Source organism: Nycticebus coucang, chromosome 2 (genome assembly GCF_027406575.1).
Source record: "Nycticebus coucang isolate mNycCou1 chromosome 2, mNycCou1.pri, whole genome shotgun sequence".
In the NCBI taxonomy this organism is placed as follows: Eukaryota; Metazoa; Chordata; class Mammalia; order Primates; family Lorisidae; genus Nycticebus; species Nycticebus coucang.
This window is the reverse complement of record NC_069781.1, coordinates 37,924,717-37,942,579: the sequence shown is the minus strand read 5'-3', so window position 1 is coordinate 37,942,579 and position 17,863 is coordinate 37,924,717. Positions and strand designations below refer to the sequence as shown.

The 17,863-nt window shown below is 36.2% G+C and overlaps 1 protein-coding gene and 1 pseudogene across 7 annotated transcripts in view; one reads left to right on the top strand and one right to left on the bottom strand.

Moving 5' to 3' along the window:
• Window positions 1-17,863, top strand: part of STX17 (syntaxin 17) — an 89,386-nt gene that overhangs the window by 1,501 nt on the left and 70,022 nt on the right. For 5 of the 7 annotated variants that reach the window (XM_053567605.1, XM_053567641.1, XM_053567631.1 and 2 more), the window contains exon 2: window positions 7,602-7,787. In XM_053567605.1, coding sequence (XP_053423580.1) covers window positions 7,665-7,787 — 123 coding nt within the window. In that variant the 5' untranslated portion in view covers window positions 7,602-7,664. The remainder of the gene's footprint in view (window positions 1-7,601; window positions 7,788-17,863) is intronic. The other 2 variants (XM_053567659.1, XM_053567614.1) reach the window with 2 other exon arrangements.
• LOC128568392 (2-amino-3-carboxymuconate-6-semialdehyde decarboxylase-like) lies at window positions 11,020-14,281 on the bottom strand (annotated as a pseudogene).

Genomic DNA, 17,863 nt, shown 5'->3' with positions numbered 1-17,863 from the left:
ATGTAAAAATACTGTTTTTCTCTTTATAATTAATTGGTATCTTGGGGGAAAACTTTTAAACTATGCAAACATTCTGTTTCTCCTCCACCCTCCCTTGCTGAATTTAGCATCCACTAGTGGATCTTACCTTGAGTAATTATTACTGTGGTGTTCTAATGGTGATCTTTATTTCCCTCATTTCTTCTTTAATATAATTGAAATCCTTTTGTAGAGATGAACTGTCCTTTCCCCACATTTGTTTATTTGTATTAAGTCATTTATTTTTATCAGTATGGATTCAGATATTTATTTTTCTGTTGGTTATTATCTTATGCTTGTGTTACTTATTTTCTGTCTCAAATTACGCCAGCTTTGACCACGGAGAGTTTTTTTCAGGTTACTTCCTGTACCCTTTCAACATGCCCACATCCTTTTTTGTGTATTTTCTTATTTTCTGGTATCATAAGATGCTTCAGGTTCCTGTGTTTTCCCTACCTCAGCCCTGATGTCAACCACTTCTCCAAGGACCCTTACTTTCTTTTTGGAGAATGGTATTTAAACTGTGCTCTAGGTACATGTGTTTCTATTGGGGTGTCCTTGCTTCTCGGGCGTCACAGAAGATAGCAGTGTATACATATACATAGCCATGCATACACAAAAATCTGTATTTCTGTATTTATCTGTAGATTTAAGAAAAAACAGAAGTTTATCCCAATACCTCCACTTCTAGTCTGACAAGGTTCATTCTTATTTGTCCTTTATTTGTAACTTCTTTCTCTGACAGTGAGAAATCCAGCCCTTTTGTCCAAAATAGTTCCTTATTTGTTCAGTCCTGGTTTACACATAAAGTAATTTCAGGATTTCTAACCTTTATACCTGTGAGAAAAAAATTTACTGAGTATACTGCAGTTCTTTTTGTCTTTAGCCTTCTAGTATTCAGTCAAAATATTATTTTCTAGTTACTTAGATTTTCTTCCCCACTTTTTTCAGTGTGATTATGTTACTCATTTATAAGAGAGTAAATTTTATTTTTTATAATTTATATTCCATTTTGGGTTTCCCCCACATCCTGCTTTTTAAAAAAAATTTATATACAGTAAATTATACTCTTTGTGGTGTACACTTCTTTGGGTTTTGACAAATGCATATAGAATAGTTTTATCACTCCAAATATTTCATTATGCTTTTCTTAAATGTCATAAATAATATAACAACTTTACAAGAGTTTGAGAAATTAGGTATTTTTGTGTATTTTGTCTTGTCTTTTTCATAGGCATATTTTACACAGTAGAGATGTTAATGTAAATGCATTTTTTTATCCTTGTGTTTTAATTATATCAGAAATATGTTCCAATTTTATGGCTGAAAAAATCAAGAAATGTTGAAATATACTTTCACTTATTATTCCATCACACTTCTATATCACATTTTGTATATTGAATTAGGACCTTCCCCAAACAGCTGACAAACATTTGAGCCATTTTATGATCAGATCCACTGCTAGACAACTTTGTTTCAATAACATCTTGATGTATAAAATCATTTGAATGTTATGTTCTTAGTTTTATATAGGCATTTTATTATAATTTTATAAAAATAGAAAATGGTAGAGAGAAGGAAAAAATAGTAGCTAGGAGGAGACCAAGAGTTGGAAGGGTCACTTGAGAAGTTCTTGAGGCAGGATGTCTTCTCCGAGAGATGACCGTTGCTGAAGCAGCAGGTTTTCCTTGTACACACAAAGCTGAGAGACAGGGTCATGCGTAACTGTGATTTGGAGAATTACTTCTGGAACTTAAGAAAGAAAGCTACTGTAATAACATAGGGGAACAGTGAAAGCAAGGCAAATATTCAATAATTAGAGATTGTTAAGTTCATTCCAAACTGATTAGTGGAAGAGAAAGAAGAATTAATTGAGTTCTATCTTACTTGGTAAGTGATATATAGAAACATGGATGTAAAAGTGTGTCCAGAGTGTCAATACAAAGGCCAAAGGAGAGATTGGGAGATAATCATTGGATTGATAGGATGGATCAACTTATATACATTATATTCAAATAATAGAAAACTATGGGAAGTTTTTGTTCAAAGTAGGAGCATGTTGCAATTGGTGTTTTAGGTACATTAACTGGTAATAACTGTGGAAAAATTGGAGAGAGGAAGTGTCTAAAGGCAGACCAGTTACAGCTCTGTTGCTATGTGCTATGTGTATTGTGCTATTTGACTGGATTGAGAGGATTAGAAATGGTGAAGCGAGTATATGTGAAATATTTCAATTCAGACAGTATCTATTGAGCATGTAGAGCAACAGGTGTGTTCAAAAAACATTTTGATAGGAATTGTGATAGATGGCTTTCTATAGTATATAATCTACATAATAGAAGAAAACACAAGCTTCAGTGTGATAAACTGGGCAATGTTAATGTTGGATAAATAATTGATATATTTTAACAGACTCCTATGAGTTAATTAGAAAAAGACATCCCCTGTAGTGAAAAAGTCACACAATACGAGCAGGCAATTTATGAAAGAAGAAATGCAAGTGGCTAATCAATCTCATAGTAATTTAAAGAATGCAGAATCGAACAATAAAAAATATATAAAAAATAAATTTTTTTTGCAATCAAGTGTAAGAGAATGATAATATTAAATAAATTGGTTGAAATATGGATAAATGGACATTGTACTATGTTGCTTGTAGGAATGTAAGGCATAACCTTTTGTGGGACATTTGGTAACATGTAAAACCCTTACAAATCTCTCTATCTAATAATTCCATTTCTAGATACTTATTTTTGATTTTTTAGATTAATTTTTTAAACTGATATATAATAATTATACGTATTTCTGGAGTACATGTGATATTTTTGATATATGCATACACTATATGTGTAATCAAATCAGGGTATTTAGGATAACTGTCCCCACAAACATAGTATCTTTTTTTTCCTTTGGACAGAGTCTCACTCTGTTGCCCCCACTGGAGTACCATGGCATGGTCTTACAGCTTACAGTAACCTCAAACCCACCACAACGTTCGGCTATATTTAGAGATGGGGTCTTGCTCTGGCTCAGGCTGGTCTTGACCTGTGAGCTCAGGCAGTCTACCTGCCTAGGCCTCCCAGAGTGCTAGGATTATAGGCATGAGCCGCCACACCCGGCCTCATAATATCTTTTCTTTGCCTAAGATTTCAAGTCTTTCTGCTATTTTTAAACATGTAATAAATTGGGTGGCGCCTGTGGCTCAAGGAGTGGGGCACTGGTCCCATATGCTGGAGGTGGCGGGTTCAAACCCAGCCCCAGCCAAAAAAAAAACACACACACACAAAAAAAAAACATGTAATAAATTATTATTATAGTCACCCTACTGTGCCTGGTTTATTTCACTTAACCAGGGTGGCTCCTGTAGCTCAGCCGGTAAGGCAGTGGCCACATACACCGAAGCTAAACAACAATGACAACTGCAACACAAAAATAGCTGAGCATTGTGGCTGGCACCTGTAGTCCCAGCTACTTGGGAGGCTGAGGCAAGAGAATTGCTTAAGCCCAAGAGTTGGAGGTTGCTGTGAGCTGTGATGCCAGCACTCTACCCAGGGCGACAACTTGAGACTGTTTCTCAAAAAAAAAAACAACATAATGTCCTCCAGTTTCATCCATGTTACCTGTGATGATAACATCTCATCCTTTTTATGGCTGAATGGTATTCCATTGTGTATTTATACCATATTTTCTTTAGCCATTCATCTGTTGATGGACTGATCCATGTCTTAGCTATTGTGAAACACGAGAGTGCATATATTTCTTTTATATACTTATTTTCTTTCCTTTGGATAAATAACCAATAGTGGGATTACTGGATCCCCTGGAAATTCTATTTTTAGTTTTTCTGAGAAAACTCCATACTGTTTTTTATAATGGTGTTAAAAAATTTACATTCTCATGGCTCACATATAAGATTTCCCTTTTCTCCACATACTCGCCAGCATGCATTTGTCTTTTAATATCTATTCTAAGTGGAGTAAGATTATATCTCCTTGTGATTTTGATTTGTATTTCTCTGATGATTCATGATGTTGAACATTTTTTTCATATACCTTTTGGCCATTTGGATATCTTTTGAGAAATATCTATTCAAATTTTTGCCTACTTCTTAATGGGATTATTTGGGGGTTTTGCTCTTAAGTTGTTTGAGTTTCTTGTATATTCTGGATATTGTCCGTTTTTGGATGAATAGTTTGCAAGTATCTTCTCCCATATGATGGGTTGTCTCTTTGTTGATTATTTCAAAGAAATAGTCATAGATGACAGTGGATTCATATGTAAGGAGGGTAACTACACTGTAGTTTATAATAGTGGAAAATCAAAACAACCTAAATAGCCAGAACAGATGATTAGTTAAATTATATGTAATTAATTTAAATTATGTGTAATTATAGTAAATTATTTACACAGAAACATTTTTATTATACTTAATAATGTTAGTCAAAATAAATTTTTTCTTTGTTCTTTAATTCATTTATTTATTCTATCCATTAACAGTTTATTATATTCATCGCCCTTTGCCATTCCACTCCTTTGGGTTTATTTTCTTTATTGTTACAATACGGCTTATAGGTTATTCTTTTATTGAGGAGCTTGGTAATAAAATGAGCCTTTGTATGTCTGAAAATTACTATTTTACCTTTAAATGATAGTTTGCCTGGATACGTAACAACTCCTTCAGTACTTTGAAGATATTCCTATCTTTTTTTTTTTTTTTTTTGTAGAGACAGAGTCTCACTGTACCGCCCTCGGGTAGAGTGCCGTGGCGTCACACAGCTCACAGCAACCTCTAACTCTTGGGCTCACGCGATTCTCTTGCCTCAGCCTCCTGAGCAGCTGGGACTACAGGCGCCCGTCACAACGCCCGGCTACTTTTCTGTTGCAGTTTGGCCGGGGCTGGGTTTGAACCCGCCACCCTCTACATATGGGGCCGGTGCCCTACTCACTGAGCCACAGGCACCGCCGAGATATTCCTATCTTTTAATATCTATAGATACATAGTTTATCTTTTATCTCTAGTTTGCTTTTTAACATTTTTTCTTTGTCCTTCCATGTATTTAGGAAATGTATTTCGTAATTTATGCTACTTGAGGCTTACGCGCTTTTTCTTTCTTTTTTTTTTTTATATGCTTTTTCAATTTGAGTTTTTACATTTTAATTCTCAGGATATTCTCTTTGAATAATTCCTTCTCATTTTCTTTTTTTTTTCCTTATGAGACTCCTATTTGTTATTGAGTTTCTCATTTTATCCTTTATGTCCTTATCTTAATTTTTATGCTTTCCATCTTTTTATCCCTCTATGTTCTGAGTGATATCTTCCAATAAATAATTCTATCTTCAGCTATATAGCTTAATGCTTAATCCATCTTTTGAGATTTTCATTTCTAGTATTTTTACTTGTTTTAAATTCAGATTGGCTTTTTATTGTTTCATAATATTATCTAATTTAAAAAAGACTCCTTTATATGTTTGAACATTTAGAAGATTACATATTTTAAGTTTTTAAAGATTATTATCTCTCTTGGTGTGTGTCACACTTTATGGGGGCAAGACATGATTGCAAGAGGGACTTTACCTAACAATTGCAATCAGTGTAACCTGGCTTATTGTACCCTCAATGAAACCCCAACAATAAAAAAAAAAAAAAGTAAAGATTATTATCTCTATTTCCTTAGCTATGAATTTTCTTCTTTTGTTGAATCTGTGGATGGTCTCTTTTGGCAATAAACTTCTCCATGTATCTACAGTTCCCATTCTGTAGCTTTTTATCCTGCAGCTTTTTATCCTATTTGGTTTTGGAGCCTGGAGATTTTCCTTGCTTGCTTTTGAGCTTATGTTGAACATAAAAACCAGTTTACCAGTGCATGAGTAGTAGAGGTATATACTAGCACATCAAGATTTTCAACTGTGAAGGAAAGGAGAGAAATCCTTAATGTTTTGGAGGTAGTCTGAGAATCTCATGAGCAATGGACTTTAACGTATAAAACAAAATACATTCATAATTTTTATAGATTCGGGGATTCCACAAAATCTATATGTGAACCCTTGTGTTTATGGACCCTGGGCTAAGACATCATAACCCAGTGGCATTAACACAGTCAATTTAATATTTTTTTAAATATGGGAAAGGTGACTAATTAAATGGCATGAAAGCATTGTATACAATAGCGGTTTTCAAGTTTGGGTAAGTGGTGGAGCCCATTCATTATTTATACTATGTACAAGATCTGATAAACTTCAACTTATAAAATAAATGTAAGTACATTTTCTCCAAGAATGGGGTAATGGAGCCTGTTTACTTCCAGCCCTTGCCTTCTGCTGCTGTGTCCCAAAAGGTATAGGACTTTCTGGAACACTGATAGAAAACTGCTGATGAAGTAGAAAGAGCATTTGATTGTATTTTCAGGAAACCTGGATTCTTATTCCAGCTTTGTCATTGGTTACATCAGTTGTAGACAATACTAATCACCTTTTGAAAAGGGATGAGACAATTTAAAAGATGTCAATGAGGAGAGTTTCATACTATATATATTATAATACAGTATATTTGAAGTATACTTACACAGTTACATTATGATGACATTAGAGATGAACTTCAATATAAGCAGAAATGTTAAGAATGAAATTTTTCCTTTGAGTTTGTCATTTGTCACCTTTTTAAAAAAGGTTATTCAATGTCCAAGATATATCAGGAAATGAAAACGTGGACAATATATTTCTAGGGTTTTCCCCAAAAGGTGCTTCTTTTTGTTTTTGTTGTTTGTTTGTTTTTCTGTTTTTGAGACAGAGTCTCACTTTGTCGCCCACAGTAGAATGCTGTGGTGTCACAGCTCATAGCAACCTCCAATTCTTGGGCTTAAGCGATTCTCTTGCCTCAGCCTCCCAAGTATCTGGGACTATGGGCGCCCACCAAAACACTGGCTATTTTTTAGAGACGGGGTCTTGCTCTTGCTCAGGCTGGTCTCGAAGCTGTGAGCTCAGGCAGTCCACCTGCCTCAGCCTCTCAAGTGCTGGGATTACAGGTGTGAGCCACTGTGCCTGGCCTCAAAAAGGTATTTCATGTGTACTTAATATGTTGATTTTATTTTATTCTCTTCATTTATTTATATTTTCTGAACATTCTAAAGTAAATATATGTAACTTTCATAAAGGGAAAAATATTTTAAAATACATGGTTTTATAAAGACATTTCAAACTCAGCATTAAAGTGAATATATATTTAGAATAAATTATAAAACTACCTAGCCGGGCGTTGTGGCACACGCTTGTAGTCCCAGCTGCTCGGGAGGCTGAGGCAAGAGAATCGCGTAAGCCCAAGAGTTAGAGGTTGCTGTGAGCTGTGTGACGCCACGGCACTCTACCCGAGGGCGATACAGTGAAACTCTGTCTCTACAAAAAAAAAAAAAAAAAAAATTATAAAACTACCTAGTTTTGGTTGTTAAAAATAATGGAGTATGCTTGAATCAAAATATCACATGTACCTCATAAATACATATAACTATTATGTACCCATAATAATTAAAAACAAAAAATTTAAAGAATGGAGACTGATTTAAAAAATTCTTAAATTTATCTTCTTTTAGGTTTTTCTTTATGACTAGAGAAGACAGTTGATATAAGTGGAAGTGATACAACATTCTTTTAGAATGTCTGAAGATGAAGAAAAAGTGAAATTACGCCGTCTTGAACCAGCTATCCAGAAATTCATTAAGATAGTAATCCCAACAGATCTGGAGAGGTTAAGAAAACACCAGATAAATATTGAAAAGGTGAGTTTTTTCATTTTCTACCACAAGAAATAGTTATATGATAATTGTTATATATGGTAGAAATAGTTATATGATAATTGTTATATAATCAGACTAATCAGTCTGATTTATATTTATTGCTCATATCAGCTAAATTTAGAATATTAGGTAAGAGGCTTTGCTGAAATACCTAGCTCCTATTGATTTAGCAACATTATTATTATATATACATATATATATATATTTTTTTATGTTTTGCAGTTTTTGGCCAGGACTGGGTTTGAACCCGCCGATATATGGGGCCGGCACGGCTACTCCTTTGAGCCACAGGTGTCACCCCGAGCAACATTATTTTTTTTTAAGCTGATTTTTCTGTTCAGCAAAAATATATACTTCTCATACATTTCTTTGTAGAAAGGGATATAGGAATATCTATACCTTTGTAATTGTACATATTGAAATTTTAGGTACTTAGTAATTAAGATGTAAACTGATAGTATACTATAATGTAAAGGTGGGGAACTTTGGCTAATGTACTTGCTTTAATTTCATTCATCCCACGGCAAGGTTTTTGAGCTTTGAGTGTGAGTCTTTGAGTAACTCCTGTTCTCTTCGGGTGTATATACATTAAAGAAGTAAATTATTGTGACATATGAGGGAATTTCCTAACTTTATTGTGTCTCTCTGAGGAATTGAGAAATTGAGAAATCCTGCCTAGGTCAGTTGAGGAAATAGGTAGAGGGAAAATGTGGTAAGAGTTGTATAGAACTTGCACTGGCCAGGGTCTGGTGGAGTGGTTGTGGCATTTGTGAGAACATCAAGTTTACTGAATAGTGGGCATTGATTTGGCAAATTATTTTGTCTTAATTGCTGTGGGACAGGCTAGTGATATTTGTTCCTTTAAAAGACCTCCCTCAGTATAACTTTTTGTAGTTCTCCATTGCTTTTTATCTTTTTTTCATAGTTTAGGGGGGAGTGTAGTCATTAAACCTTGCAATATAAGCACTATTCATCACCGTCAACTGAGTAGCTTTATGTAAGTAAGAAAAGTGTCAGCTTTTTTCCCAGAGGTACCATCTTTCTACTATTTAAGTCCTCTTAAAAGAAATATAGAAAGTTCAAAGAATTTGAGAATGAAAAATTTCATGCAAATAAAATGTTCTCTCTCTCTAGAATTTAGGATCAGTATTTTGTCTTAATTTCTTTCTTTTTCACCAATAAGAATTAAGTAATGCTATGACTTTTAAGGATAGAGATGGAGTTGTTTGGTAAATAGGTTATTCATGTCATGAATGAAAGCAAATTAAAGGAATACATGTTAATGAGGAGGGCTGGTTCTTTTAGCACAGTAACAATATAGAAATAGAATTGTTCACTTTTGATTGATCATCTCCTGGTCAGAAGTTTGACTGGTGTGATTTGAAGTCCTGAGCTCATACGGAAGTGCCCAGTTAAAAAGATAACAAGAATTTGGCAAATTTATTGATTCTGAAATGTGAAAACAGATGGACTGTGATCTGTTAAGCACACCTCTCCTCCCCCCACGCCCACCCACCCCCATTTTTTTTGAGGCGAAGTCACAATGCCTGGTTTATTTTTCTATTTTTAGTAGAGATGGGTCTTACTCTTATTCTGGCTGATCTCAAAGGATCCTCCCACCTCTGCCTTTCAGAGTGCTAGGATTACAGGTGTGAGCCACTGTGCCAGCCCACCATTTCTTTTCTTTATTGTCCTACTTCACCTTTCAGCTTTGGCATGTCTTAGATTTCCTTTTCCTTATGTTTATTGTATGCAAAAATGCTTGCTGTTAGTACCTGCTGATCTTAGCCACATGTACTACCCAATCAAACATCAATGGAAAAGCCAGGTGTGTGGGGATAGGAATGTGTATATTATTGATTTGATTAATTGTGCTAGATGTCATAAGAAATTGTTAAAGAGTTGCATTGAACTCTCTCTGCCAGAATATTTTTCTCTTAGCATTCTGTGAAATTTTTAGACAATATCAGAATAACTGTAATATAGGTGGTATTGTCTTGAGCCAAGCAGTTAAACTCATACTGATCTAGCTTTTATTCTATAGCTCTAATCATTCCACTGTCTCTAGTATGTCTAGTTTAATAGGAAAGTGACTTTTTATCTGTATAGGATTGGATAGCGTATTTTATTAGATATGTTATGGCAGTGTAAAAACATTTAAAAGCTGTAGGGCATAGACAAAAGAGTTAAGAAACTGAGTTGGGACTCCAGGTGTCTGACACTGCTTCACTTTCAGAAAGGCATATTATTCTTAGGGAAAGGTGCAGAAAGATAAAATATTTATTGTGGTGGACATCAGTCATCCATTATAAATTTAAAAGAAGAAACTCAGACTACGAGGAAAATGAAGGTAAGCCTTAGCGGAGTGATTCTGTAACATCCGAAAACAATGAAAGTAGTGTGCTATGGACACCTGGGGCTGTATTCCATAGGTCCTTCAGCATTGCATTTTATTACACATGATAAACTTGATTAGAATGCAGTCCTGAAATTTGAAGAGTTAGCCTTCAGCTTTCTTGATTAATGCAAGATTGACTTATCAAAGTTAATAGAAATGACAAGATAGTAAGGTCGGAACGTAATCCTCTTTGTTTCATATTATAGGGACTTAGGAGACAACGCACTATGTAGTATGTACTATATTAGTTAGGGTATGGATATAGTGCAAGAGGCAGACAATCCCAAATAGTGTATTAAGTAAGAGGGAGGTTTTCTTTGTTTTGATTTTGTTTTTAATCTCTCAGAGTAATAGAAATAGTCCACAGCTGCTTTGATAGCTCAACAAGTCATTAAAGACCCAAACTTTTTATCTTGCAATCTCATCCTCAACTTGATTCTACTTTGTGTATAAAATGACTACTATAGCACCATTATATCTGCATTCAAGCTTAGATGAAATAACCAGAATCACACTTCTTCTATGTTCAATTTTTTCTTTTTTCTTTTTCTTTTTAAAAATGCTCAACTGGTACTGTATTTTCACTTTTAAAAAAATATAAAGAAAAATATTTTGATTTACATATGAAATAATGTACTGCTTTTCGGAATGAAAATACTCATGAATCGTTTTTGTTCTGAATAATTTAGGATATTTGGGATATTCTGTTTCTAGGTAAAATAGTTTAAAATAAGATTTTAGTAATATGTGTATGATACATATTTCCAAACAAAAATGAAATATCTTTTTGAAAGTTTGCCTTTGTAGTAAATTCAATTATGCAATTCTTTTTCTCTCAAGACCCCAAAATTCCAGGCCATTGCCAGCTTTAAGTTTATCCTTTGTTTCTCCATCAAATTCTTCCGTGAATTCTGTCAGTTACCTGGGTTCCAGCTCACCTAGGGGAAAGGGGGAGTCAGTTCCCAAAATGACTTTATCCTTTTCTGTGACATTCGTTAACAGCTTGAGGGACAGAGATCATGAACCAAGAGGTCCATTTAAAAGGAACCAAGGTATTTCTTTGGGTTAGATTGTCCTGGGCACACAGAACTGGCCTCATGCTAAATCCATGAGAGATTCTTCCCAGTGTGAAAGTGAAGGCACCACCTCCCTATGCAAAACACACAGTTCAGGAAACTTCTCAAACACTCAACCTGTGATCATGGAGCAGATAGCTATGGTGTTCTCTGCTGGCATTCCTACAAGCCAAGGAAGCCAGTATTTGGCCCTCAGCCATCCATACACACATCCCAGGGATGCACAAACAGGGAGCAGTTCAGCCGCCTGGTAGATAGGGAAGTGTTCCTGTGAGTTCACATCCCACTGGTTTATGTGAGAGCTGATCTGGACCCCAGGAAAGCCCAGCTTCCTCACATAGCACTCCATCGTCCTTAATGACCAAGTTGGGGGCCTGCATGGGCAGCATTCCCAGGCCTACAAATTTCCTGGAGTTGTTGCAGTGGTGGCACTAGGTCATTGTTTAAAAGCTGCCACAAGTTTAAAGTGTCCTGAGGTTTGGCCTTTTTGGTCCATTTCTCTAACGTGAACTTTTGGATCCCAGCAGTTCTCTTGGACCACTCTGAAGACGTTCCTATGTTTCAGCTTCCTTGCTTCTTCAGTTCTGAAGGCTGAGAAGTTCAAGATCAAGGCATATTTGGTGTCTAGTGAGGGTTCGGTTGCTGGTTCTCAGACGGCACCTTCTTTTTGCCTCCTCTCATGGTGGAAGGTTTTTTTCTGTGTTCTTTTTTCTCTCAATGTGCTTACATGTGTGCGTGTTTGCTCTTTCTCTCACTCTCTTTTTTAAAGAGAATCCTGTTCTTGTTTCATGGATATGGTATCATGTTATCTTTCTATGGTGGTATTATTTTTTAACATTTTCTTTTTTGTCTTTGTTTTCCGTGATTCCCTTTTCCTTTGTCCTTCTGTCTGTCTCTCTCTTGCCTTCTGTCTCAGCATATAGTATTATAGACTTTTCTTGGCTGGCTGTTAATATTTAAGAGGGCTAATTGGAAGGAATGTGTTTGTGTCTGTGTAGGTGGGTAGCAGGATAGAGTTGGGGTATAGTTGTCTGGAGGGGTGAGCAGGTGAGAATCTGTTTTAATGGGGAGCCACCAGATGTTAGTAACTGTATGTCTTGTTAGGTATTCAGTTTCCTGAGAGAGAAATCCTCCAGTCTTCTACCTTTGGGAGTATGTTTATTTGTTCACAGATGATTATTGTGGCAGGGATTGGGGTGAGAAGTTTCTAGGGGTGGATATAGTATGAATTTTGTGACCAGCCTTCTGAGCCAGGGGAAGGAAAGTAGGCAAAGAGGATAGTAAGCTCCCCACCATTTAGAGATTCATTCTCTAGGCTTAATCTTCCTGATTGGGTTCAGTACTTCATCCCTTCCCTTATTTATGCTTGGTGTCCAAGATTCCTAGCTTCTCTACTTTGGCATCTCTAGAGCCTGTCTTCTGGAGTGGTATCTTCTGTAGTGATGGGAAAGGGGAGTTGCTTGGGCAAGTGGACGGAGGGTATGGTGGACTACCTATTCATTATGTAAACTTTAAAAAATCCTTCTGCTTTCCCCACATACTTCTACTTGGTTACTTGGTAGCTGGTAGGTTGCTTACTATTTGAGTAGTGCTATGCCTGTGGCTTGCTTCTCATTGCCTCTCTACCCTATCATCCCTCTTTCTGCAGGCTTAGATTTCAGTTTCCTTTGGTCTGCTGAGTAAGTTGCAACATGTCCATTCTCTTTCCAGTTTCCAAAATGTTGTTAAAATTTTTGGCAGCTGGGCGGCGCCTGTGGCTCAGTCAGTAGGGCGCCGGCCCCATGTACCGAGGGTGGCGGGTTCAAGCCCGGCCCTGGCCAAACTGCAACCAAAAAATAGCCGGGCGGTGTGGCGGGCGCCTGTAGTCCCAGCTACTCGGGAGGCTGAGGCAAGAGAATTGCTTAAGCCCAGGAGTTGGAGGTTGCTGTGAGCTGTGTGAGGCCACGGCACTCTACCAAGGGCCATAAAGTGAGACTCTGTCTCTACAAAAAAAAAAAAAAAAATTTTTGGCAGCTGATTTCTTCTCTTGTATTCTCATTATTCTTGTGAATTTATACCTTTATAGTTTTTATTGTCATTAAGTGGGGTTTTGGAAAAGAGCAGAGATACATATTTGTGTTCAGCCTGCCACGTTTACTGGGAAGGCAGATTATTTATTACAAGAAATGAATGTTAGCTTTTCATAATTATTTATTGGTATTTTCTGTTTCTTAGCACTGACACATACATAAAAGATAGATTTTTTAATTCTCAAGAAGTTTGCAGTCCAGTTAAGGAAATAAGATGAGAAATATTTAAAGAATTATAAGAGGCAACATATAATTAAGTACAAAAATGGATGGCATGGACTATTCAAGCATCATGAAGTCTGAATTATATATTTAGTACAAAATCAGACATACCAAGTCTTATTTGTTATTTATTTGATCTTATTTATCACTTATGATTACAATGAAAATCTTTTCCATTTTTCTCTGCTTAGTTTGTGAAATCTTTTCCATCACCTTTGCTCACCCTTTCCCTTTTTCTGACAGGACCTGGATTGTTTGGCCTTCCTTTGTGTTTCAGGATAGGCAAGCTTCAGCACAAGTGTGAATGATGTGTCTGATGAATATAGTAATTCCATTCTTGTCAGTGTTTGTTTACCAGTGCACAATAGACATATTCTATAGCTCTGTTCAGTGAGACTTGAGGGAAAGTCTTTAGGATATGAAAACTTCTGGAAAAAGTTACCTACTGTTATAAAGATACATATGGAAGAAAACAGTCCCCTTTTTTTCTGCTTGGTCTTATGTGTCTTCCTGTTATATGTGGAACTATAACCAGTCTTATTTCAGCTATTAGGGAATAAATCTGAGGACAGAAGCACCTTATTGAAAGTAGTAAAGCAGAAACAGAACTTGGGCAGTTGATAACTTGTAAGCTTCTGAATTAAACTAACCTGGAATTATTCTTTTAGACTGCTTTGTATATGACATAATAGAGGTACTTATTAAAACCATTTTTAATTTTGGGATTTTTGTTATTTGCAACTAAAAGCGTGTTAATTGTCTTAAGTTATAACATTTCTTTAACTTTTCTCTCTAGTGCTGTTGTGCAAATAGACAATACCCAAACAATATTTTTTGAAAGCAGTTACCATTTAGAAGTACTTGTCAGTGATTTCAACTTAACTAATTTTTAAGGGGTTGCTTCTTCTAATTTTTTTCACACATATTATTAAAACAATTTTAAGTTTTTTTTAACTTAAATCATTTTCAGTTTTTTTTCTCTTTTTCACATATTTGGAATAGTAGCTTTTAATAACGTATCCTAATTTAGGTATCAAATTGTATAGCAAGCAGAAGAAATCGGAATTATTTTATTCCTTATAATTTTTTAATTATTTTATTATTACTATTTTTGAGACAGAGTCTCACTATGTCACCCTTGGTAGAGTGCCATGGCATCACAGCTCATAGCAACCTCAAACTCTTGGGCTTAAGCGATTCTCTTGCCTCAGCCTCCCAAGTAGCTGGGACTGCAGGCGTCTGTCACAATGCCTGGTTATTTTTTGTTGCAGCTTCCATTGTTGGTTAGCTGGCCTGGGCCAGGTTTGGGGCCGGGTTCAAACCCGCCAACTTTGGTGTATGTGGCTGGCGCCATAACCACTGTGCTATGGCCGCTGAGCCTCTTATAATTTATTGTGATAAAAAGTAAGGTCATCTATTTCATACCCCTCAAGACAGTAGTCTCTTCTACGGTTTTTTTGTCAAGTGAGCAAATAATAATAGTCAAATTAGTAGTTATTTTTTCATCTGTCAAGTGCTATTAGGAGTTTTTATATATCAGCATTTAATCCTTACAACACCATTAGTTATCACTGTCTTCACTTTTTAAGTGGAGAAACTGATTTAGAGTAGTTAAATTACTTGCTTAAGACCATTGTATTAGTAAATGTGTTAAACTTCTAATGCTCTTGAAACATAGCATGCTTTTATTACAAAAAAGTGTGTTAAATTAATGTATGTATGTGTGCATGTGTAGAGCCTACGATTTTATCAGTCACCTTAGAAGCCGCTTTATATTGTCGGCTTTTTTATTGACTTTGTAATCATCTGAACGAATGACATAGGACTTTCTTTTTTATATGAACTACAGCTATTAGGACAGAGCATACCTGTTTCTTTTTTTTTTTTTTTGTAGAGACAGAGTCTCACTTTATGGCCCTCCATAGAGTGCCATGGCATCACACAGCTCACAGCAACCTCCAACTCCTGGGCTTAAGTGATTCTCCTGCCTCAGCCTCCCGAATAGCTGGGACTACAGGCGCCCACCACAACGCCCAGCTATTTTTTGGTTGCAATTCAGCTGGGGCCGGGTTTGAACCCGCCACCCTCGGTATATGGGGCCTGCGCCTTTACCGACTGAGCCACAGGCACCGTCCATACCTGTTTCTTGTACTGGTGCAATTGTTCTTTTTAAGTTCTGGGCTTTACATTTATTGTTATATTCATTCTTACTATGTAGAATTGTGATCTTTTATCTCTTAATTATTTCTTCTCATTTATGTAATCTGCAAATTTGGTAATTAAACAGTCTTTGTTTTGAAGTCATTGGCCCTTTCCTGTCTAACATTTTATTTTTTTATTTATTTATTTTTTTTTTTTTTTACTGTTGGGGATTCATTGAGGGTACAATAAGCCAGTTACACTGATTGCAATTGTTAGGTAAAGTCCCTCTTGCAATCATGTCTTGCCCCCATAAAGTGTGACACACACTAAGGCCCCCCCCCATAACCTTAATTGTCATTAATTGTCCTCATATCAAGATTGAGTACATAGGATTCATGCTTCTCCATTTTTGTGATGCTTTACTAAGAATAATGTCTTCCACTTCCATCCAGGTTAATACGAAGGATGTAAAGTCTCCATTTTTTTTAATAGCTGAATAGTATTTTTTTAAATGTCAAAATGTATTTGCTTTATTAAGGGGTTCTATTCAATGGGAGAGTGGTAAGGCAATAGACAAGGAGGAGCATATGGAAATAAATGTATTCATGCAAATATCTCTAAGAAAGGACCGAGTCTTTATAGTAAAAAAGCATTCACAGTCCGTAAAGAATAAACGTGTATAACTCAAATATTCCAAAATACATGTAATTATCAGTCATTATTAGATTTTTATGTACCATGTGCCAACTGCTTGCCCAGGAAAATGAACACTTTTAAATACGAGTACAAAAGTACCTTCCTTAGCCGGGCGTTGTGGCGGGCGCCTGTAGTCCCAGCTACTCGGGAGGCTGAGGCAAGAGAATCACATAAGCCCAAGAGCTGGAGGTTGCTGTGAGCCGTGTGACGCCACAGCACTCTACCGAGGGCAGTAAAGTGAGACTCTGTCTCTACAAAAAAAAAAAAAAAAAAAAAAAAAAAGTACCTTCCTATGGAAGCAAAAATATGCATTAGCAATATTTATTATAATGGATTATCAGATGCGAAATACCCAAAACATACTGACTTCTGCATAGAAATATTTGTTTGCACAAGTGCTCTTCTGCACTAGTTTATAAAGAAGTCTAAATTTGGGTGGCGCCTGTGGCTCAGTGAGCAGGGCGCCAGCCCCATATGCGGAGGGTGGCAGGTTCAAACCCAGTCCCGGCCAAACTGCAACAAAAAAATAGCCGGGCGTTGTGGCGGGTGCCTGTAGTCCCAGCTACTCGGGAGGCTGAGGCAGGAGAATCGCCTAAGCCCAGGAGTTGGAGGTTGCTGTGAGCTGTGTGACGCCACGGCACTCTACCGAGGGCAATAAAGTGAAACTCTGTCTCTACAAAAAAAAAAAAAAAAAAAAAAAGAAGTCTAAATTTTAGGTAAAAACTCCTGGGCTTTGGTACATACAGCACCCACTTTCTTTTCTTTTCATCCCCTGGTCTTTTTTTTTTTTTTTTGTCTAACATTTTAATCAGAATGTATTGGTATATTGTCACCATTTCTGTAAGTTCTCACAAACTGTCTCTTTAATAATAATCTATTGGAGAATTCTCCTCAAGATTTAAGATTTATTCCCTGCAGTGTTTTAAATATACTTTCTTTTGTGAAAATTAGATCCATATTTGTAAGTCTAGGAACCTTTTCAGCTCTTCACAGTTCTTCATAGGTAAGCAGAGTGTTTCTGTGATCACATTTGGAAGGTGTTTTGGTTCTCTAGGATGTAATTTCCTTGGGCTTATTGACTTGAACTAATTTGAAGTATCTAGGTTTGCTTTTATTCTGTCTTGATTTTTATTTTCCTTTTGATTATTTTATTTTTGACTTTTGTATTTGAAAATTTTCCTCAATAAAGAAAGACAGTAGAAAAAACATGGAATTCAACAGTTTTGATTTTTTTGTTTTCCTTCTTTCTTTCTTTCTTTTTTTTTTTTTTAAGACACAGTCTCATTCATTCTGTTACCTAGGCTGGAGTGCAGGAATGCAGTGGTCCAACCATAGCACACTGCAGCCCCAATGCCTGGCCTCATGCAATCCTCCTTCCTCAGCCTCCTGAGTAGCTGGAACTATAGACATGAGGTACCATGCCCAGCCACCTTGTATGATCTTAAGGAATTATTC